The sequence below is a fragment of the Cucurbita pepo genome, chromosome 2 (assembly GCF_057944985.1).
Source record: "Cucurbita pepo subsp. pepo isolate OVF chromosome 2, ASM5794498v1, whole genome shotgun sequence".
Classification (NCBI taxonomy): domain Eukaryota; kingdom Viridiplantae; phylum Streptophyta; class Magnoliopsida; order Cucurbitales; family Cucurbitaceae; genus Cucurbita; species Cucurbita pepo.
Window position 1 is genome coordinate 13393458 of NC_141799.1, and position 21971 is coordinate 13415428.

General features: G+C 36.0%; 5 protein-coding genes and 1 non-coding gene across 6 annotated transcripts; 4 read left to right on the forward strand and 2 right to left on the reverse strand.

The window, feature by feature from the left end:
- Positions 1–346: 346 nt before the first annotated feature.
- On the reverse strand, positions 347–560 carry LOC111789462 (small nucleolar RNA U3). The gene has a single exon (XR_002814360.2). It is a non-coding gene; the product is annotated as a small nucleolar RNA U3 (small nucleolar RNA).
- LOC111788476 (mitogen-activated protein kinase homolog NTF6) lies at positions 421–3645 on the forward strand. Its single transcript, XM_087121334.1, is given in 6 exon segments — positions 421–1242; positions 1339–1469; positions 1768–1905; positions 2053–2385; positions 3151–3525; positions 3527–3645. Coding segments are annotated over 6 exon segments (1155 nt in total). The 5' UTR covers positions 421–1088; the 3' UTR covers positions 3551–3645.
- Positions 3646–5273: 1628 nt separating this feature from the next.
- Positions 5274–7361, reverse strand: LOC111788477 (uncharacterized). The gene is made up of 4 exons (XM_023668812.2): positions 6418–7361; positions 6248–6338; positions 5612–6154; positions 5274–5541 (listed from the first exon to the last, which is right to left on the reverse strand). Exons 1-4 carry the CDS (start codon positions 7344–7346, stop codon positions 5437–5439), a joined length of 1668 nt encoding a protein of 555 aa, XP_023524580.2. The 5' UTR covers positions 7347–7361; the 3' UTR covers positions 5274–5436.
- Positions 7362–8587: 1226 nt separating this feature from the next.
- On the forward strand, positions 8588–13248 carry LOC111786997 (protein disulfide isomerase-like 1-4). The gene is made up of 12 exons (XM_087121052.1): positions 8588–9202; positions 9408–9537; positions 9731–9896; positions 10000–10118; positions 10234–10314; positions 11102–11188; positions 11296–11370; positions 11451–11519; positions 11609–11689; positions 11768–11902; positions 12650–12706; positions 12813–13248. Exons 1-12 carry the CDS (start codon positions 8625–8627, stop codon positions 12990–12992), a joined length of 1758 nt encoding a protein of 585 aa, XP_086977178.1. The 5' UTR covers positions 8588–8624; the 3' UTR covers positions 12993–13248.
- Positions 13249–14258: 1010 nt separating this feature from the next.
- On the forward strand, positions 14259–18678 carry LOC111787301 (protein TRIGALACTOSYLDIACYLGLYCEROL 2, chloroplastic). The gene is made up of 6 exons (XM_023667350.2): positions 14259–14436; positions 15054–15617; positions 16561–16890; positions 17629–17744; positions 18101–18191; positions 18294–18678. The coding sequence occupies exons 2-6, from the start codon at positions 15096–15098 to the stop codon at positions 18384–18386; spliced, it is 1152 nt and encodes a 383-aa protein (XP_023523118.2). The 5' UTR covers positions 14259–14436; positions 15054–15095; the 3' UTR covers positions 18387–18678.
- Positions 18679–19973: 1295 nt separating this feature from the next.
- On the forward strand, positions 19974–21030 carry LOC111787451 (uncharacterized). Its single transcript, XM_023667417.2, has one exon. The coding sequence runs from the start codon at positions 20335–20337 to the stop codon at positions 20836–20838; it is 504 nt and encodes a 167-aa protein (XP_023523185.1). The 5' UTR covers positions 19974–20334; the 3' UTR covers positions 20839–21030.
- Positions 21031–21971: the final 941 nt, after the last annotated feature.

The following is a 21971-nucleotide window of genomic DNA, read 5'->3' on the forward strand; positions in this document are numbered from 1 at the left end:
TGTACATTTTGATCTTTACTGTAAACTAATCATATGTTTGAATTTACTCATCTCCAAAGTTAACAATTGAAAGAAGCAAAAACGCAAAGTTGGGTTAAAATGTACCGTAGCTTCGACCTCATCCACCTCCATTGGGTTGAAGATGAAGAGGCCAAGAGCAGGTCTGTGAGGCTTTTCATCAAACAGCTAAGGAGCACTGCAGAATAACAACGCAGATACACCCAACTTCTAATTACTCTACCCACTTCCAAACCAACAGATCTCTTTAGATTTCACTCTCGAAACAAAGGGTTTCCATTACAGCACAGATTCAAAAAGAAAAACCAAAAAGGAAAAAAAGATTTTGAGTCTGTCAGACCGCCGTGCGACCATTCCAGGAAGGCCAAGCCTACCCCCGAGAACGATCATCTACAGCCGCAGGACCGGAAAGCCCATTAGCCGTTAGTCACGCTCTAGTCGCACAGCAGTGAATCATCCACCAGACTAAGGTTCTTGTCTCCTTAGAACTCAAGGACACAGTTGTACAACCTATAGAACAGATCCTGTTCAAGTAAGGTCGTGCCCTCAAGGCAACATCTTTCTATTTAAATAATGATATTATCATTTGCCAATTTCCGATGTGGGATATAGGGCGAAAACAGCCATAGCCATCAAATCGGCTAATTTAGTGTAGGCATACAATGGTACCGGTAACCCTACTATACCTTTATTTTTTATAATATATATAAAAAAAAAACAGACCTTTTTTTATAATTTTTCATTGTATTTCAACATATATTTTGAAAACTACACTTTACTTAAAATTTATTTTAAATAAATAATTAAAAAACAATTATAAAAGAAAATAAATATTATGTATCTATATAATTATAATTAAACTTAACCGTATAAAATTTTCATTTATTTAAATCCAATCTCAACCCAAATATATTCCTTTGAAAAAAAATAAAATAAAATAAAATAAAAAATCAAAATTGAATGTTTGGAAAGACGCGCAAAGTAAAATGGCAGATGAGATGGTGGCGCCCTATCTTCTTCTTCTTCCCTAGATCATCTGCTTCTCTTACTCACTTCCACGCCCAAGAACCATGGAAAACGATTACACGGCTGTGGAGATCAATGGCCTTCCCACCTACGATGGAAGGTACATCCTCTACAACGTTCTCGGCAACTTATTTGAGGTCTCCGCCAAGTACGCCCCTTCAATTCAGCCTGTTGGACGCGGTGCTTACGCCATTGTTTGGTACTTCTTTTCCTCCTCTTTCGTTTTTCGCTTTGCTTCTAAGTTCTTCGATTATATTTTGGTATATGCTAAGATTTTGATCATCTGTTTACTCGGCTGCACGACGAATTCGGAGACGAAAGATGAGGTTGCGATAAAGAAGATAGGGAATGCTTTTGATAACTGGGTTGATGCCAAGAGAACTCTTCGTGAGATTAAACTTCTATGCCATATGGACCATGAAAATGTATTTCACTCAAATAAACATTCTTCATGTGGGTGCAAATTTTGCTAGGATTTAACATCCATTTATTGCTGTGATTAGTTCTTAGCAATTGCTGCATATCCAGGTTGAACTTCAGCTTAATTAGTGTTTAATTTTGAACTTTTTATTTATATGTTTCTACTTCAGCTCTGTTTTTCTCATGCCATGAACAGATTTAGTTAATGTTTGATGAACGGATAGTTGTAATGTTTAGTTTCCCTGGGGGACTTATTTGATTCTGCCATTGAAGCATAATGATCTGTTTTTAACTTCCTTTCAGATTATAAAGATCAAAGATATAATTCCTCCACCAGAAAAGGAAAAATTCAATGATGTGTATATTGTGTATGAATTAATGGACACTGACCTGCATCAGATCATTTGCTCTAGCCAAGCTCTAACAGACGATCACTGTCCGGTAAGGGACACTTATCATTCCGGTTAGATCTTAGCAAAAGGTTGTTTCAATTTTTAGTACAAAGTTTTTATGTTGATTATGATTTTGTTGGAGGAACAAGAAAGATTTGAAACTGTCTGAATGATTTTATGTTTGTTGTTTGGACAGTACTTCTTATACCAGTTACTACGAGGTTTGAAGTATTTACACTCTGCAAATGTCTAGCACCGAGATCTAAAACCAGGCAATCTGCTTCTCAATGCAAATTGCGACCTCAAGATTTGTGATTTTGGGTTAGCAAGAACAACATCAGAGACGGATTTTATGACAGAATATGTTGTAACCAGATGGTATCGAGCCCCTGAGCTGCTACTTAATACCTCTGAATACACTGCTGCGATAGATATTTGGTCTGTTGGATGTATTCTCATGGAAATTCTAAGGAGGGAGCCACTGTTCCCTGGTAAAGATTACGCGTAACAACTGGGGCTTATAACTGAGGTAGTACTTAATCATTGTCTTCCAATTTTCTGCATGATTTGAAATTAAGCATTCAACAAACCACACACTGAGGTGGTGTGAGATCCCACCTCGGTTGGTGAGTGGAATGAAACATTCCTTATAAGGGTGAGGTTAGATGCGTTTTAAAACCATGAGGTTGACGACAATACGTAACGAGCCAAAATGGACAATATCGGCTAGTGGTGGGTTTTGGGCTGTTACTAATAGTATCAGAGCTAGACATTGGGCGGTGTGTCAGCAAGGATGCTGGGCTCCAAGGGGGGTGGATTGTAAGATCCCACGTCGGTTGGAGAAGGGAACGAAACATTCCTTATAAGAGACGTGTTTTAAAACCGTGAGGCTGGTAACGGGCCAAAGCAAACAGTATCTGTTAGTGGTGGGTTTGAGCAGTTACAAATGAAATTAAAGCCAGACACCAGGCGGTGTGCCAGCGAGGACGTTGGGCCCTAAGGGGGTGAATTGTGAGATCCCACATCAGTTGGTGAGGGGAACGAAACATTCCTTATAAGGGTGTGGAAACCTCTCCCTAGTAGACGCACTTTAAAACCGTGAGACTAACGGCGATACGTAACGGGCCAAAACAAACAATATCTACTAGCGGTGGGTTTGAGCTAATACATGTGATCGATTTTTATAGTAGTCAGTTTCATTAACTACCTAAAATGTTATTTGCATATGTTGCAACTTTAGATTTGTGCTGCTTGTGAATATATAGTTATCTCTTGATCATTACCCCAAATACAGTTGTTAGGTTCACCAGATGATTCCGATCTTGGATTTCTTAGAAGTGACAAGGCACTGAAGTATGTCAAGAAACTTCCTCATTTCCCAAAACAACCGCTGACCGAAAAGTTACCAGATCTTCCTCCACTGGCGGTTGATCTTGCAGAGAGGATGCTTCTCTTTGATCCAAGCAAGAGAATAACTGGTAACTCACCCACCTTTGCATCTGACATTACTTAAGGAACCTCTTTTTCTTGAAACGAGATGCATTTCTTATTAGTGAGTCTTCATGAACTCAATGATGAACCAACCTGCCCTTCTCCTTTCAACTTCGACTTCGAACAGGCATCCTTAGATGAAGAAGATATAAAAGAACTCATATGGAGGGAGTCTCTCAAAGTTCAATCCAAATTACATTTAGTTTAACATTTCACTCCTCTTCAGTTCATTGGGTGTTGATTGAAGCTTGATCTCAATTCAAAGATTGAGTATCATAGTGTGCATTGATTGTAGGAATTACGAGTCTCTACAATGGTATGATATTGTCCACTTTGAGCATAAGCTCTCATGGCTTTGCTTTAGGGTTCTCCAAAAGGTCTCATACCAATGAAGATAGTATTCCTTACTTTCCACTAAATTAACCAAGGTGTGATTCACACCCAATAATCCTCAACATTGATGTCACGTTAAGAGTTGGTTGGCTAGTTGGTAACAAAAGGGAACTAATAATTCTTGTATATAATCATGGCAAAGGTTCATTTATCAGGAATTAAGAGGGATCTATATTCACCATCTTCTAGAATCTTGTCCAGTGATGGTCGATACGACGTGAAATAGGGCTGCGTCGTCCTCGGCCTTTTGATCAAGCTTCTTCGCATGTCTTACATTGGGAAGTAAAATTTGTGTCTCCCACAGGAAGGTAAAATGTTGTGGTTTGCTGCTCTTCCTGGTGTTATTTCTACTAAAACGTAGTTTTGTTTGTGAGATTGTGAGTTCATGTTCGATTATAGTTTGCTTTTTGTACCATTTCGTCTTGTTTGAGAGCGTTGGTTTTTTCAAAATATTTAGTTTTGGTCCTTGAACTTTCAAAATTGGCATGAATTTTTATAGCTCAGAAAATAGTTTTAGTTTCTTATTTTAATTATAACAATTTGTTAAATAATCAACCATAAAAATAATAACGAAATTATTCAAATTAGTTATTTCTTAAAGTTTTAAGAAAAAAGAAAAATATTTATAGAAAAATTAAAACATGTCGACAAGTGGGTCCCAACATCATGTACAGGGGCCCACCTAACTTTGACTTCGTCACTCTCTCCTTTTTGTTATTATTATTATTTTATTTGTTTTTACCTCGGGATTGAATATTGAACGCTGATCGAGGCGCCGTACTGAGAGTATGGGAAAGCGCAACAGAGAATAATTTCCTCCTAAAATAATTCCTCTGCGAACGAGCTCAACGACACCCTCTTCCTTTCCACCCATTCAGAACCAAGAGGCTGTTGACCAACAACTAAAAGACAAAATCAAGATTTTTTGGACCCCTAAAACTTTTTTTTTTCTTAATTTTAATTTCATCAAATTATAAACTTAAATAAATATTATAATTTTTAAAAATATTTCAATTTTAATAATTTATTAAATATTAGTTTGAAGTAAATGTATTCTCCTTTAATAATTTATGCAACATGTATAAAGAAAAATTCATCAAATAAAAAAAAACATTACTTTTCTTTTATTGAAATTTATGAGATTTGACTAAATTATTTAATAATTAATTTGTGTCTAACCTAAATTTAACAAGTTTATAGATTTTTCTTTTTTATATATATATTTTTTTGTTAAAATTGGTAGACTAATTAACAAGAATTGAATAGAGGGTAAATATGCAACCATTATTAAATTTATATTTATTTTAAAGACAAAATTGACTTTTCGTCCGAATAAAAAAAATTATTAAATTATAAATTTAGTTTATGAATTTTAAATTATTTAAAATTCATAAATATAGTCTATACAAAATTAAAATTAAAATTTATATCTAATAAATAAATTATTATTTTAAAATTTTGAATTAATAAAGATGATTAAAACATATAAAAATTTTAACTTTAAGAAACTGAATTAAAAGAAAATAATCCTTTTTATAGCATATTATCTCCCAAATATAAATAATAATAATAAATAAAAGAAAACAAAATGTTTAACATTCTCTCTTTCTCTCTCAGTTGACTAATTACAACTCTCTCTCCTTTTACTATTTGAGATGTTGAAACATAAAGACATTGTAAAAAGACAGTTCTGTCCTTAACCAACTTCACTAATCTCAGCTCCACGGCAGTTTCCCACTGATAAGTAGTACGTGGTGGCCTTACGTGATGGAAGAACTCTGCAGCAATCCCTTCTTGGTGACTGCAAATTTGAACATTGTGATTCACTTAGTTACAATAGTGATGACTAGAAACGTTTAATCGTGTATTACCTTTTGCCATCGGTAAGGATCGGGCTTCTTCACGACGATGATAGAGTGAAGCTTGTCGGGCGAGGGCATTTTCCAACGACAAGACGGGTGACGAGACTTTTCACGAACATAAACACCAATGATCTGTTTTTTAGCTGGATCGTAACGGGTACTTCCCATGTAGAAAACAAAAGGCTTTTGACAAGGGTGTTTTGTTACAGGTCTAGTGTTGAAAGCGTAAGCGGTGTAATCTGCTCTTCTGTACCAATTGAGGAAGGTTCTTGTGGGCATTTCTAACTCTCTTGGTGACATTACGCCCCTTAAGATTTGCACTACGTACCCCCAAGAAACAGAAATGGACCAGTAACGTTTCTTATCGTAACAAATTGATTGTTGCATTATACTTGACGAGTCGAGTTTTGAAGCTTGGAATAGACGTTGAAGGCTCTTCACTCGAGTCATTCCTGGGAAAATTGGTTCTACTACGTCAAGGTGGTGAAGGGATAACAATGGAGTCACTGGATGAGCTCCTAAAAGTCCGAGTAGATCTCCGTACACATCATACTACACGAAGCAACACAAGAACAATAAACAACAAACCTCATATAACATAACGACAATAAAGAACAAATTTCCATGACAGCCCATTATAAATACTTGATGAAACCCTGGTTCTCGAGTAAGTGGCACTCCAAGCTCAGCCATACACGCTTGAATCCGATCATCGCTTCCATACAAACCAGGGTACCTATCAATTCAAATATGCTTCAAGATTAATGATATCGATCTCCGAAACTAAAAAAGAAAGAAACCACGATCGATCGTACCGTTGAATACACTTATCTTGCATCTTCTCCAACTCTTTGGCCAATGGATAACTTATTGCAAACCCTCCCCCTCCATAAGCCATTGCATAAGAAAAGTATATATTTTGAACATGACTCTCAGATGAGCTCCCAATGTAATAAAACTGCCTATGATCATACTTTGACAACACCCTCACAACATTCTCAACAATAAAAACGGTATCATCATCCCCCATCACAAACCATCTCACATCCTTCAACCCCAACCTAAAAGTCTCCGAAACAACTCTCGAAATCCGCAATGCGGATCGTTGTCCCTGTCGGTTCGTATATTTGAAACGTGACGTGCTACTCGAAATCCGAATATCGGGTAACCCTTCGTTTCTTCTAGTATAAACTTTTTTATCCAACCAAACAACCCCTCTCGTTTGCTTAGGTCTCCACCATAACTTTATGTATTCTTTCCTCTTCGCCCATAGATTTGAGGACCCAGCAATCCCGAAAACGATGTGTTTCAACCCCGCGTCGTAGGGTCGCGACTTCAAACGAAGTGGGTCGGTTTTCGTTTGGTCTTCTTCTTGTTCTTGTTCTTGTTCTTCCTCTTCTTCTTCTTCTTCATCGTCGAAAAGGAGAAAATTATTGTTGTTCTCGTTGGTGGTGGTGGTGGTGGTGGTTGAAGAGACGTTGGTGAGTGTCTGTAAATGTTCTTCGGTCGAGGAGTCGAAAATGGTCGAACACTCTTCGCGGCGGTCGACGGTGAAGATGTTGGTGGAGTACAAAACATAAAGGATGAAGACAATGAGGAAAATCCAAACAGCAGTGTTTCTTGGTCCTCCTAGGAAGGCTGTGAAACGATGATGTTGTGTAGAGGATCTGGAGCAAAGTGAAGAGACAGGTTTTTTTTCAGAATTTTCAAGTTTGTTCTTGTTGTTGCTTTTGGTGTTTCCCATAGTTGTGGAACAAGATGTTGGATCTAGAATTTGTTTGATTTGGATCAAAAGGAGTTATATTTGTTGGACTTGGTAATATTAATAGAGCCTACTTTTGATGCTGATAATATGGGAGGAAATTGTTTTGAGTTTGTGGCTAACTTTCACAAAATAATTGCCTTTCATTTTAAATAAAAATGAAACAAATCCATTTAATTTCCAAATGGGTATCTAAAATGATGATATAAAGTACAAAAATACAACCTAGTTTTCGGTTTCCATCCATGTAAAAAGACTAAAATGCCCCTTCGTCCATCATACGCCCATTTCTGCCTTAATTTGGTTTAGCGCACGACTTCCTCGACCCATGTTCTTTCTTTTCATCTTGTTAGGACTTAGGATTGCACAACTCACATACTCGATCTAGATGTAGTCGTGAAGAACGAAAGAGAGAAGATGCAACCCAGTTTCGATTTCGATCCATGTGAAAAGACTAAAATGCCCCTCCGTCCATCATACGCCCATTTATGCCTTGATTTTGTTTAGCGCATGACTTCCTCGACCCATGTTCTTTCCCTTCATCTTGTTAGGATTAAGTAGCTCACATACTCGATCTAGATGTAGAACGTGAAGAACAAAAGAGGGAATATGCATATTATTGATATATCAGATATCACTCAACGAGAAAGATTGTGCAGCTCACATACTCAATCTAGATGCAGACGGTGAAGAACGAAAGAGAGAAGATGCAATCTAGTTTTGTTAGATATTCAAATATCTTCGTCTTTAATTATTGTTAAAAAAAAATTTATTAACTTAAACTAAAAATTTAAATTTAATACGTTAATGTATTAGATACAAAAATATTGAGTTATTTTATTTTATTTTAAAAAATTGTGTAGGTTTTTTTTCCCCAAAATTTTTCACTTTTTTTTTAGGAAACACATTTTAATTTTTAAGCAAAATTAAAAAAAAATATATATATATATATATATATATATAGTTTTCAAAATTTAACTTATATTTTAAATACATTAATGAAATGTAGATTATTTAATTTTATTTATATATATATATATATATATATATTATTATATTTATTTTGGAGAGTTCCGAGTTTTATATTTATAAATAAATTAAAAGTGACAATAATTAGCCAATCAAAAGCTCTTCCATTTCAGCTCGACCGTTAAGTTTCTAATCTGCTAAACGTCGTCGTTTCGAGCCATTGACCTTTGGTACCCGCTCTATAGTCCCTTCTAAACACAGATCTGATTCGAACCCGAAATTTGCTTCACAATGGCTACTCGAACTCTTCTTCTTCTTGCCATGGCTGCTCTTCTTCTCTTCTCCAATTCCGTTCTCTGTATAGGAGACTCCCCTGCCAAAGATTCGGCTGCCAAAAGCACTGAGGACGACGATGAAGACATCAGCTTCCTGGAGGAGGAGGATGAGTCTCATGCTTCCAGTCATCATCACCTCCCTGATTTTGATAAGTTTGAAGGAGGACCTGTGGATGAAGGTTTTGGGGACTTGTCCGAGTTCGAGGACTCGGAGGGTGATAGGGATGAGTACAAGGCGCCGGTGGTGGATGACAAGGACGTTGTCGTCTTGAAGGAGGGTAACTTCAGCGATTTCGTGGAGAAGAACCGGTTTGTTATGGTGGAGTTTTATGCACCATGGTGTGGACATTGTCAGGCATTGGCGCCGGAATATGCTGCTGCTGCCACTGAATTGAAGAGCGAGAACGTGGTTTTGGCGAAGGTTGATGCGACGGAGGAGGACGAATTGGCGCAGAAGTATGATGTTCAAGGATATCCTACTATTTATTTCTTCTCTGATGGAGTTCACAAAGCTTATCCTGGACAGAGGACCAAGTAAGTGTACTGAGTTGTAAGATTTGTCTGGCTTTGATTTATGGATTGGAAATGGAGCGAATGCTCGACTGTAGATTTGTTTCTTTTACTTCGAGTTCTACGTAATGGAACTGTTTGCAACAAATGTGTTCATGAATCAACGTTATTTTACATCCTTGATCTGTGTGCGTTCTCTGTTTAAGATAATTACCACGTCTTTTTGCAGGGATGCTATAGTTTCCTGGATCAAGAAGAAGATCGGACCTGGTATTTACAACATAACTTCAGTGGAAGACGCTGAACGCATTCTGAACTCTGAAAGTAAAGTTGCTGTTGGTTACCTGAACTCCTTGGTGGTGAGTTTACCTGGTTCTGTTTCTTTTATGCGTTTTTCACTTTATATGCTTGTATTTATGACCTTTGATTGGAATGGAATGGCATTTTCTTCGATTAACTTCATGAACTGTTGCTGTAGTGTCTGTAGCTCAATGGATAAATCTGTACGGATACTTGCTATTTTCTTCACGATCTAGTAATGCTATTTGACAGGGCTCTGAGAGCGATGAGCTTGCTGCTGCTTCAAGACTGGAAGATGATGTCAACTTTTACCAAACAGTGAATCCTGAAGTGGCAAAGCTTTTCCACATTGAAGCTTCAGCAAAACGCCCTGCCTTTGTATTGATTAAGAAGGAGACTGAAAAACTGAGCCGCTTTGGTTAGATTATTACTTTTGTTTTTATCAATCACTTCAAGGTTCTGATTCCCTTATTTTATATATTTTGGCTGGATTGTGATTTCTGAGCTTCGTTGTGATACAGATGGGGAGTTTTCCAAGTCTGCAATTGCTGAATTTGTATTTGCCAATAAGCTTCCTTTAGTTACAAAGTTTACTAGAGAAAGCGCACCATTGATTTTCGAAAGTTCAATTAAGAAACAGGTATTGTAGCATAAACATGCTCCTTGAAATGGCTATCACCTAGAAACGCCTTTGTTTATGAAGTTCAGCTCTAGATTCCTTTATCATTGACACATTTGTATCATTCTGTGTCCAGTTAATTCTATTTGCAAGTTCAAATGATTCAGAGAGACTCATCCCCATATTTGAAGAATCAGCAAAGTCCTTTAAAGGAAAGGTATAGTTGTTGATAAGTAGATCGTTAATAATTATCTTTCCCAGGTTCCCAGCCCAACAATTTGATCGCTAATAAGTAGCTCTGGTTAGATGAATACGACTCTCCACAATGGTATGATATTGTCCACTTTGAGCATAAGCTCTCATGGCTTTGATTTGGGCTTCCCCCTTTCATCATCCAACACCTCCCCTTAATCAAGTCTCGACTCCTTTGGAGTCTTAGTCATTTTTTACTATGCCTTCGATGAGGCTTGACTCCTTTTCTTTTGGAGTCCTTTGTTCAACATTTGAGGATTTACCCGTCTATTGGCACGACTAAGTGACTAAGTTTTAGGGCACGGCTCTAATACCATGTTAGATGAATACGACTCTCCACAATGGTATGATATTGTCCACTTTGAGCATAAAGCTCTCATGGTTTTGCTTTGGAATTCCCCATAGGCCTCATACCAATAATGGAGAGAGTATTATTTGATTATAAACCTATGATCATCCTAAATTAGCGGATGTGGGACTTTCATCATCCAACGGCTCTAACTTTGACTAGGAATAAGGTATTGTAACTACATATTTTTATCCCTGAATTGAGAAACTAAATTCAACTTCTAAAGGTCAGGCTCAATGGCTAGGAATATATGCTTCCATTAGCTCGTAAATTCAGCAAATTGCCTTATTTGTTTCTTGTATATATTAACTAGAAATTGTGAGATGCATTTTAGTTGCAGCAATTTTCAGTCCGAGGGATGGTTTCTGCATTTTCTTTCTAAATTTTTGTGTGTTTGATGCAGATTATTTTTGTTTATGTGGAAATTGATAATGAAGATGTTGGAAAGCCTGTATCAGAATACTTTGGCATCAGTGGAAATGATCCACAGGTGATCTTTTTCATCATCTCTCCTATAAGTATTTCCAGATACGACTAGGACATGCTTGCATAACTTTCAAGCTTGAGATTGGGAAGTTTAAATTTTACTTTATCTAGGTTCTTGGCTACACTGGAACTGAGGACAGCAGAAAATTTGTGCTTGATAAGGAAGTTACCTTGGAAAATATTAAGGTCCGGCAATTCATCTTCCTTCCTATTCCCTACAAAGAATACCTTGTTTACTCGTTCTGCTCATCCCAATCACTCTATAGGCTTTTGGAGAAAATTTCTTGGAAGACAAGCTGAAACCCTTTTACAAGTCAGATCCCATTCCTGAGACTGTAAGTTGAGTTAACTCACTCTCCCTGACAGTATAACTTTATTTCCCATTCGATCAACAAGCATTTAGATGTTCCCTTAATTCATGCAGAATGATGGCGACGTGAAAATAGTGGTTGGAGCCAACTTCAATGAAATTGTTTTAGATGAATCAAAGGATGTTCTCCTCGAGGTACCGAGTAAACCAACAAGCATTTAGATGTTCCCTCTCGTGTTGTTCTTTGTATACTGATTTAGGTTTCATGTCCAGATTTATGCCCCTTGGTGCGGGCATTGCCAAGCGCTGGAACCAACTTACAACAAGCTTGCCAAACATCTACATGGCATCGATTCACTTGTCATTGCTAAGATGGATGGTTCAACAAACGAACATCCCCGGGCAAAGGTATCATGATTTTGTTACCTTTCCTTATATGCTTATTAATCAATACCGTTACGAATCACATACCTCCATAATGGTATAATATTATCCACTTGAGCATAAGCTCTCTCGACATTATTTTTTTTGTTTACCTAACAAGGCCTCGTACCAATAGAGATGTATTCCTTACCTATAAAATCCATGATCATCCCTTTAATTAGTCAATGTGGGATTCCTCTCGCGTCAATTCTCAACAATCCTCTCCTCGAACAAAGTATACTATAGAGCCTCTCCTGAAACCTATGGAGCCCTCGAACAACCTCCCCTTAATCGAGATTCAACTCTTTTTCTGGAGCCCCCGAACAAAGTACATCATTTGTTCGACACCTGAGTCACTTTTGACTACACCTTTGAAGGCTTAGAACTTTTTTGTTTGACATTCAAGAATTTCATTGACATGGCTAAGTTAAGAGCATGACTCTGATACCATGTTATGAACTACGACTCTTTAAAATTGTAAAAAGGACTCGTATCAATAGAGATGTATTCCTTATAAACCCATGATCATCTCTCCCAGCAATCCTCGACAAATACAACTAGAAAAATGCTGATGGTCGGTTTGATTTTACTCACCTTCATTTTTTTTTTCTCTTTGCCATAATTCACCTGTCTCTATATTCTGGAATCTGGATGGAACATATAATCTTTTAAACCTATGATGATGTTCAACGTAAACTTCTTACAGAGTTGCTCTTCCTTTTCTCTTGACAGTCAGATGGATTCCCAACAATTCTGTTCTTCCCTGCTGGAAACAAGAGCTTTGATCCTGTAAGCAAACATTATTATATAATCTATCAGTTCTTATTCTCACTTTACTCTTGCACCACGGCACCGCTTGCTCTGGAGAAGTGATCGAATCCATTTTGGTTTCTAGATCACAGTCGAAACCGATCGGACAGTCGTGGCCTTTTACAAATTCCTGAAGAAAAACGCATCAATCCCTTTTAAGCTACAGAAGCCAGTTTCAAGTTCAGAAGGAAAATCTGGTGATGATGCCAAAGAGAGCCCAACGAGCAGCAGCGTCAGCACCACTGACGTGAAGGATGAATTGTGAAGACAAACTTCTTGTAGTTTTGTAAGTTATGCTTCTTTTATTCCACTTTTCGTTGCAATCAAATGAGAGACTATAGATTGAAGGAAAAAAAAAAAAAAAAATTGAAAAAAAAAAAGAAAAAGAAAAGAACTGGAATTTTAATTTTCAAGAAAAAAGGAGAATAAAAAAAGGGTTATTTTTTTTAAGTTTTTGAGTGTATGTCATGTGCTTACTTTTTGAGAAACTAATAAAATAGATAGCTATTTGTTTGTGCTTACTTTTTAGTTTAAAAGGTTTTGTCTTGGGGTGTTTGTTTTTTCCATTTGGTTTCTAATTCTGATTCCATTCCTAATCTTTTTTTCAATTATGTTTTTTTCTGTCACACAACATGAAATTTCATTATAATTATTTGAGTCCTTCCTATTCTATGTTTTAATTTGATCAAATAAATAGGCTTAATGCTTACATTTTAAAATTTGAATCTTATTAGGTATGAGTTGCATTTAATTATGAATTTAATAACAACTTATTTACTTGGTTGAAGCTTAACTCTTCATATGTTTCAATCATTAGGTTGGATTAAATTTTATTTTTATTTAGTTGGATCTCCCCGTTGAAACTTTTTTAACAGGGAACTTGAAAATAGCATTCACAATTTAATCCAAACAATGAGATTTTGTGAACGTCATACTTTAAGTTTTATTCTTTTATTTTTTAAAAAATTATTTATTTATTAGAGATTCGAATGTTTTGACGGATAAAAATTTATTCATATTTTAACATTTGAGCTATCTAATGGTAAAAAAAAAAAAAATAATAATAATAGTAATAAAATAAAGAAAAATAAATAAATAAATCTCAATCTTTTCGTAAACCATTTGAATAAGAAAAAATTGACATAAAAAGCTTCCAATAAAAATAATAATAATTAAATGTCTTTTATAACCATTTCATTCAATTATTAACGAAATATTAACGTGACATTTGTAAATAATAAAAATATATTATTATGTTTTATTTTTTATTTAAAACATTATTTATTTCCTTTTTTAATTTTATATGTATAATTAATATATATATTCTGTCATTTAACAAATACCCGTGAATATTCCATTTATAATTAATGAAAATTGGATGATATAACTAAATGCAAAATTCAAACATAAACTCAAAGGTAGTCCAATTATATTTTAAAGGAGAAAAAAAAAAAAAAATAGATGAAAGGGCGATTATGGTAATTTACCAAATGCAAGGAAAAAGGCCCAACATGGGCCCAATTCACTATTGTACATTCCAATGGGTCAGAATTTTTGAGCGTCGAAGCTTCTTCCTTCCCAATCTTCGGTAATGGTGGCGTTCAAACAGTTCTTTTCTACGCCATTTTCACCTTTTTTTGGGTTTCCATTACTGGTTGAAATTGTTGACCCAATATCATCAATCGAATAGCTACAATCTCGAGTTATAGGTATGTATTTTGAACTTGATTTCACTTTGGATTTGCTGTAATTTTCTAGATTTCGTTGTTTGTACGAATCCTCATTTCGTCTTTTTACATCTGGATTTGATGATTTGATTGAGGATGCCATTGATGTTTTTATGGATTTATGTGCTTCTCTTGCGTACAGTGATCATAATAAGTAGAGAAAGCGTACTACTATTTTTATCATCTTTGGAATTTGGAAACTCTTAAGTAATATGATTGTTAGCTGCTGCGCGAGAGTGAATTGAATGTCCCATTTCTTTCACAAAAAACAAGAGGAACACTTAAATCCTTATTAATATCTGTGTTCTTTTTTAAACAACAATCGTACTTGAAGGAAATTCTAAATTAAGAGGTGAATATCATTTTGGGAGATGACTTTGGTAAGGAAAACTTTATGTTGTTTTGAATTGGCGAAAAAGTTTACGAGTGCAATTCTTGATCATTGAACTGAACATGAACTTGTTGATGGCTCAGCGCTCTTGTAAAAGAAAAAAAAAAAAAAAATCTATTTCCAGTCATTTTGATGATGAAAACGAATAAGTATTTCTTGAAGTTGTTGTATTATCTGCTGATAACTTTAAAATTTGTTACTTCCACAGGCTGTTTTCTAAATTTTGTTTCACTGTTGCTGTTGTGCAAAAATGGTGGTAGATACTCATGCGCAGGTTGCAAAATTTTCTGTGGCCTTACCCTCGTCCTTGGTTACACTCCCACATAGATCTTCAAATAGGTTGTCTTATCATCTCCCATTGGGTCTAAAAACAAAAGTAAAAAAGATAAGGTCCTCATCTGCTGATGCAGGACATAGTGTGCCTCCCTCATCTTCAGAAAGAAGGAATCCACTTGCCATTTTTCTTGATGTTCCTCGTACTGTATGGAGGCAAACATTGCGTCCATTGAGTAATTTTGGGTTCGGTCAAAGGAGCATATGGGAAGGTGGGGTTGGGTTATTTCTTGTGTCAGGTGCTATCCTTCTCACACTCAGTTTGGCTTGGTTGAGAGGCTTTCAACTGCGGTCTAAATTTAGAAAATACTTGGCTGTCTTTGAGTTTGCTCAGGCCTGTGGTATTTCTACTGGAACTCCCGTAAGAATTAGAGGGGTTACTGTTGGCAATGTCATTCGTATTAACCCTTCCTTGAGATGTATTGAAACTGTTGTTGAGGTATGCAAATTCATATCCTTTCTCTGCTTGATTAGAACATGAAAGTACTTTTCTATAAATTCTTGGGGAATAATCGTTAATAATTGTTTCTTTTAGAAGCACTTTGAATATTTTTATCATTCTATCCTTGATTATCTAACCAAAGACTAAAAATACTTTTTGTATCTGAAATTACTTTTTATTCTTCAAAATCATCTCAAACTCATGTTAGTTCATCATTAGTTTGAGAACCAAAAGTTAAACTATATAGGTGTGGGATCTCACATCGGTTGGAAAGAGGAACTAAGTATTCCTTCTAAGGGTATGGAAACCTCTCCCTAGTAGACACGTTTTAAAAACCTTAAGGGGAAGTCCGAAAGGGAAAGCTCAAAGAAGACAATATCTGCTAGCGGCTAGTGGTGGGCTTGGGCTGTTACAAATGGTATCAAAGCCAGACATCGGGTGGTGTGCTAGCGAGAACGTCGGGCCCTCAAGAGGGATGGATTATGAGATCCCACATCGGTTGGAGAGAGGAACGAAGTATTCCTTATAAGGGTATGGAAACCTCTCCCTAGCAGACATGTTTTAAAAACCTTGAGAGGAAACTCGAAAGGAAAAACCCAAAGGGGGACAATATCTGCTAGCGGTGGGCTTGGGCTGTTCCAATAGGCTAGTTAACAAATAGGCTTACTCTTTGACTTACAAAGATTAAAAAAAAAAAAAAAAAAAAGAGAGAGAGAGAGAGAAGACATTGACTAAGATGCGTAAAAGGAAAGAAAATAAAAAAGAGAGACGTTTTAGTTTCCTTAATCAAAGCTTTTAACAAAGAGTTTGTACCATATGCCATTTAGTTCATACTATCTTCCTATAGAATTCATCATAGTTATTTTCCATTGGCATGAATTCGTTTTCTTACCATATTTTTTTTTCTATCACAAAATGAAATATACCACCCATTTTGCAGGTTGAAGATGATAAGATAATTGTACCACGTAATTCATTGGTTGAAGTAAACCAGTCTGGTCTTCTTATGGAGACAGTGATTGACATTACTCCTCGCAATCCTATTCCAGTGCCTTCAGCGGGACCACTTGACTCTGAATGTATCAAAGAAGGTTTAATATTATGCGATAAACAGAAAATGAAGGGGCATCAAGGGGTAAGTTTGGATGAATTAGTTGGAATATTCACTCGGCTTGGGCGCGAAGCGGAGGAAATAGGGCTTTCCAATACATTTGCATTAGCTCAACGAGTTGCTTTGGTTATTGAAGAAGCAAAGCCTTTGCTTTTAAAGGTCCGACTCCTTACAATTTCATGCTCTAAACTTTATTTTCTACCTTGGTTCCTAGGCAGTCATTCAAATTATGAATGTATATATCTGGTAAATATTATAAGAAAATATTTTGTTGGTAACTCTGATGGGATGTTCACAGATTTCATGAAGAAGATGGAAGGCTTATAAAAAAACAACAAATACTATGTATTCGTAGGTCAGTGTTAGGAATCAGGACTCTCCACAATAGTATGATATTGTCCACTTTGAGCATAAGCTCTCATGGTTTTGCTTTGGGCTTTCCCAAAAGGCCTCGTACCAATGGAGATAGTATTCCTCACTTATAAACCCATGATCTTCTACTAAATTAACCAATGTGGGACTCATTCCCAATAATCCTCAACCGTCACAACTTCCATGGAATCTGATTACTTATTAAGGCTTCTAGATTTACCTTTAGGTAGGATCTGAACTTTTGCTAAAAAAAACTTTTAAAGAGCAAATATGATTAGAACATTGATAGCTCTAACATATGAGTTGCATTGCGGCTAGAAACTGGGAGTTTTCTTGGGTATTCCGGTATGAGCCTTCGAACGGAATCAGGAATTTATAGCTTTAATCCTTGAAAGTTGTAATTATTTGTGTTAAAATGTATTAGGTTCTTGTTTGATTGTCTATTTTGATGAGTGAGATATATAGTTCCACGTATCTAACTATCTTCCTATGAAAAATGTTTGTTTTGATGTAGTGATGTCTCAGATTCAAGCCATGGCTGAAGATGTTCAACCTTTTCTCGCTGAGCTTCGTGACAGTGGTCTTCTAAAGGAGGTTGAAAATTTAACTAAAAGTTTGTCACATGCCACAGAAGATTTAAGGTAAACTATTCCTGAAGTTTGAAATTGGGATTTTAATGTAGATGAACTCTGATTTCTGAATTGCCACAAACTTTATAATGAAGCTTCCCCGTTGAGGAAATGAAAAGGGTCTATAATTTTCAATCCCTTGACAACTTTCACCAGAAATTAGTCGCTCTATTCTTGATTCTTTTATGCATTTCTTCAAGAGAACAGCCTAAATAGCATTTGTAAAACAGATTTTGGCCTTTTCCTTGCACAAAAATCAGCCCAAACCCAAAACATACATGATGATTTTGAAAAAGAAAAAGAAGAATCAATCTTTGAATTCCTTTTACATGATGTGTGCTTATTGAGACTTTTTCGATCGTCTACAGAAGCGTGCATGCGTCCATTATGACTCCCGAAAACACAGCACTGCTTCAAAAATCCATTTATACGCTAATTCTTACTCTGAAGAACATAGAGGTAAGATCCTAACTGGTCGAGTTCTTTCCGGTTTGTCCCAAGCAGTTACTTCTCATAATTACTTTCTTTACCTTTCTAATTCCTTGTTCCTCACTATTGCAGAGTTTGAGCTCAGAACTTCTTGGGTTCACTGGCGATGAGGCTACAAAACGGAATTTAAAAGTGCTGATCAAGTCTCTCAGCAGGCTGCTATGAAACAAAGATGTGATCCAAATGGGATTGTATGAACTTGGTATTAGAGAACATTGTATCATCATCTCAATCTTTTCATATTGCGAGCGCAAAGCCGAAGTGGCTCGACGTAGTTTCATAACTGTTATGGTTTCGGCTTCAGCAGGGTGGGGAGGGAGGGAGTCAGGCTCAGGCATAGGCAAAATTTTTGAGATATTTGTGTATGTTCTTAGGTAGTAGCCCTGCTTTAACAGAAGGAAACTGTTGGTTCTTATAACACATATTGGTCCATTTCTTTCAAGGCTTCTTTCTAGTAGGCTGTGGCTTTGGCTGATTTCCATAGACATTTGAATGGGTAGGGGCATAGTTGCAAGTTGATTGGTCCCAAGGGTACTAGAGAAAAATGGGAGGCGTAAAGCAAATGACCCTTCGGCGTAGGGATAGGGATGTTCGTGAGTTGGATTAGGTCATATTGGAACCCGAGTCTACTAATTAGATTGAATTTATCCGGTCTTTTTTTTTTTTTTTTTTTTTTTTTTTTTTTTTTTTTGATTATGGGATTATTTTTAAGACGTCTACCTTTTGCTTAGCATTGAAGAACTTGGCAACGTCCAAAATGTGGTTTTCAACCACAATTAGTTGGTCTTTCCCCCATCGCAATATTCTATTTCTATTCACCCAAATCATTTCTTTTAAATAAATAAATGTAATACAAAAAAATTGGTGGAAAAACTAAATCAATACCTAAAATAGGTTGAAATTGAGCTTTCCACATCTTCAAATTTTTAGGTACTACCTTCAAATATGTCTAGCTGTGGTTTATGTCCGTTACGTTCAAATATGTCTGATTGCGGTTTATGTCCGTTACGTTCAAATATGTCTGATTATGGTTTATGTCCATTAAGTGACCCACTTGCACGGCCATTAAGTGACCCACTTGCACGGTCACAGCTACTTAACATAATAAACTTGAAATTTTTTATACTTGGTATTTTATTAGGTCGTGACCGTTCATTCATACTTACCCTGAAACATAACAATCATATTTCTAAGGTTAAGGTGTCCAACTAGGCAGAACCTAAAATCATATAAAAAATCAGTGTGGTCGAAATTAATTAAGAGAAATTGAACTGAAGCGATCGAGTTGAACTAGAACTGGTCTATCTACCGACAAAACCCATATAAATCCTTCAGGGTCGGTTGGCAACCGATAATTCCGGTCGTCGGCTAAAATTATTTTACTTTAGATATTTTAACTTATTTATAAAAGTTGCTAATCACATAGACTTGTTCTTTGTCTAGGCAGTTAGGGTAATACAAAATTAATGTATGAAATTTGATGTGCTTATTTATACAAAGTATTAATAATATGGGTTTAGTTGTTGTGTAGGCACTTATGGTAATACAAAATTAATGCGAATGAAATATGATTATCTTTAATTAACTTCGTAATAATTTTATTAAAACTGCTTCCCACATTTCAAATAATTTATGATTTTCGTTATAATTAATTAATTAGTTAATTAGTTAATTAAATCCAAGTAAGAGAAAAATGTAAATTATTTGTGTTGACTTGTGAAGCCAATTGCTCTATATAAACCCCCAACTCTCTGCCTTTCCTTCACCATCTCTTTCTTTTAACTTCCGAGTCACTCTACCTGGAAATTCCAAATTTCCAACGCCGCCTCTCCCGGTGTCTCCTCCGTATCTCTCGCCGGTTCTCCGCCGCTTTCTCTTTCACGCCACCTACGTCTCTCGATCTCACTCGTTCGTCCATTTTCCGTGCTCGTGAATCTAGGTCCTTTGCCTTTTTCTCTTCCCGATACCAGTTTTTGGAAACCAGATCTGCCGGATCCATTCTCTTCTTTTCGTTTCAACTGTTGAGATCGTGTTCTTCATCCACCTCCTTCTGGATTCCAGTGCCGCTTTTTTGTTTTTACTCTGATCAGTTTTGTGGCAGATTCGGTAAAGAATGGCCAAGTTCGCATCGATTTGTTGTGCAGTTCTTTCGGCTCTGCTTTTGGCGCAATTCACTGTTTCTTCGGATTCTATGGCGGAATCTCCCGCTCCGCCGCCGCAGACAGGCGCGGATTCACCTTCGTCGCGCTCTCCTTCCATTTCCAGTCCACCGGACGCATCTCCACGGAATGCACCGGTAAGTTCTCCTCCATCGCCTCCACCATCAGATCTTACTCCTGGTTCATCTCCGACTCGATCGCCGCCTCCTTCCTCTTCTCTGGCTCCTTCTCCACCGCCATCTGAACCTAGCGACTTTAACCGGAGCAATGTGAGTAAAGAAGACGAATCGGATGGAGAGTCGAAGGACGGGATGAGTGGAGCTCAGAAATTTGGAATCGCAGTAGGAGTGATTGCGGCGGCTGGTTTGGTTGGATTTGGAGGATTGATTTACAAGAAACGCCAAGCCAATATTCGCCGATCTGGCTATGGTTATACTGCGAGGAGAGAGATTCTCTGAAGACCGCCATGGCTCTGGTACCTCTTGGTTTCTTAATGTAATTGGTTTTGGTAACACATTTTTAGGGATTCATCGACAGTTCCAACTTCTTGATTAAATATTCTTTTTGCTCGATTACAATTCCATTATAAGTTACTGATGTGTTAATTTTACTGTTCTATTTCAATGTTTTCGAATTCATATTTCATTTTCTGCTTCCTTGTTTGATTTTCTGCTCTTCTCCTGACGTATTCCTGAGGATCTGATTCCTGTTTGGCTGCTAAGAAAGTCTTGGAAGAGAAAACTTCTGAGAATTCATCATATCACCAGCGATGCATGAATTTCCTCCATATTTATTCAAATTCTGTGTAAAATTATCGTTTATTTCCGTGATTTTCACAAATCACAATCATGTTCATGCCATTTTTATCGTGAATCGTTAAACATTTATAATGCTTATTAAGCTTGCATACGGACAGAAGAATTAAACTGAATTTGTCTCTATCTTCTTTTTTTTAATTATTATGAGGAATTTCTTTATTTTTAATTTCTCTATTTTATTCTTTAATTTTAATAATACTCTTTTAGTCTAGAGATATTTTTAAAAAAACGTTTTGGTATATATATAAAAATATATATGTTTTGATTTAATTTTGATTTTGCCATATTGTTATATTTGAAATTATATTTATTGAACTAAAAGAACATTTATTTATTCTTATTGTTAGTTTCAATGATAGAAATTAATTGTAGCTTCAATAATAAATGTGTCTATAATAAATGTCTGTTCAAAAGAATGGGCCATAGCAACTCTATCAATTACAAAGTTTGGAATTGCTTTAAAGAATGTTTTTAAAAAATAAAATAAATAAATAAATAAATAAGCCATCGAAAATGCTCCCTCAAAATCCCTTGTAGTTAAAAATTGTGATGTGAATAAATAATTTTGAAAAAAATATATATTTTCGTATTATTTTTTATTATTTTATTTATTTATTTATTTCTATTATCTTACCATATGTTTATCTGAACTTTTTGTAGGCTATTCTCTAACTTTTTTCTGACTAAATAAATATTTTGTCCTTTTTTTTTTCTTTTTTTTTTTCTTTTTTTTTTTTTTTTTTGTATTTTCTTTCTCTATCTTTTAATTTATT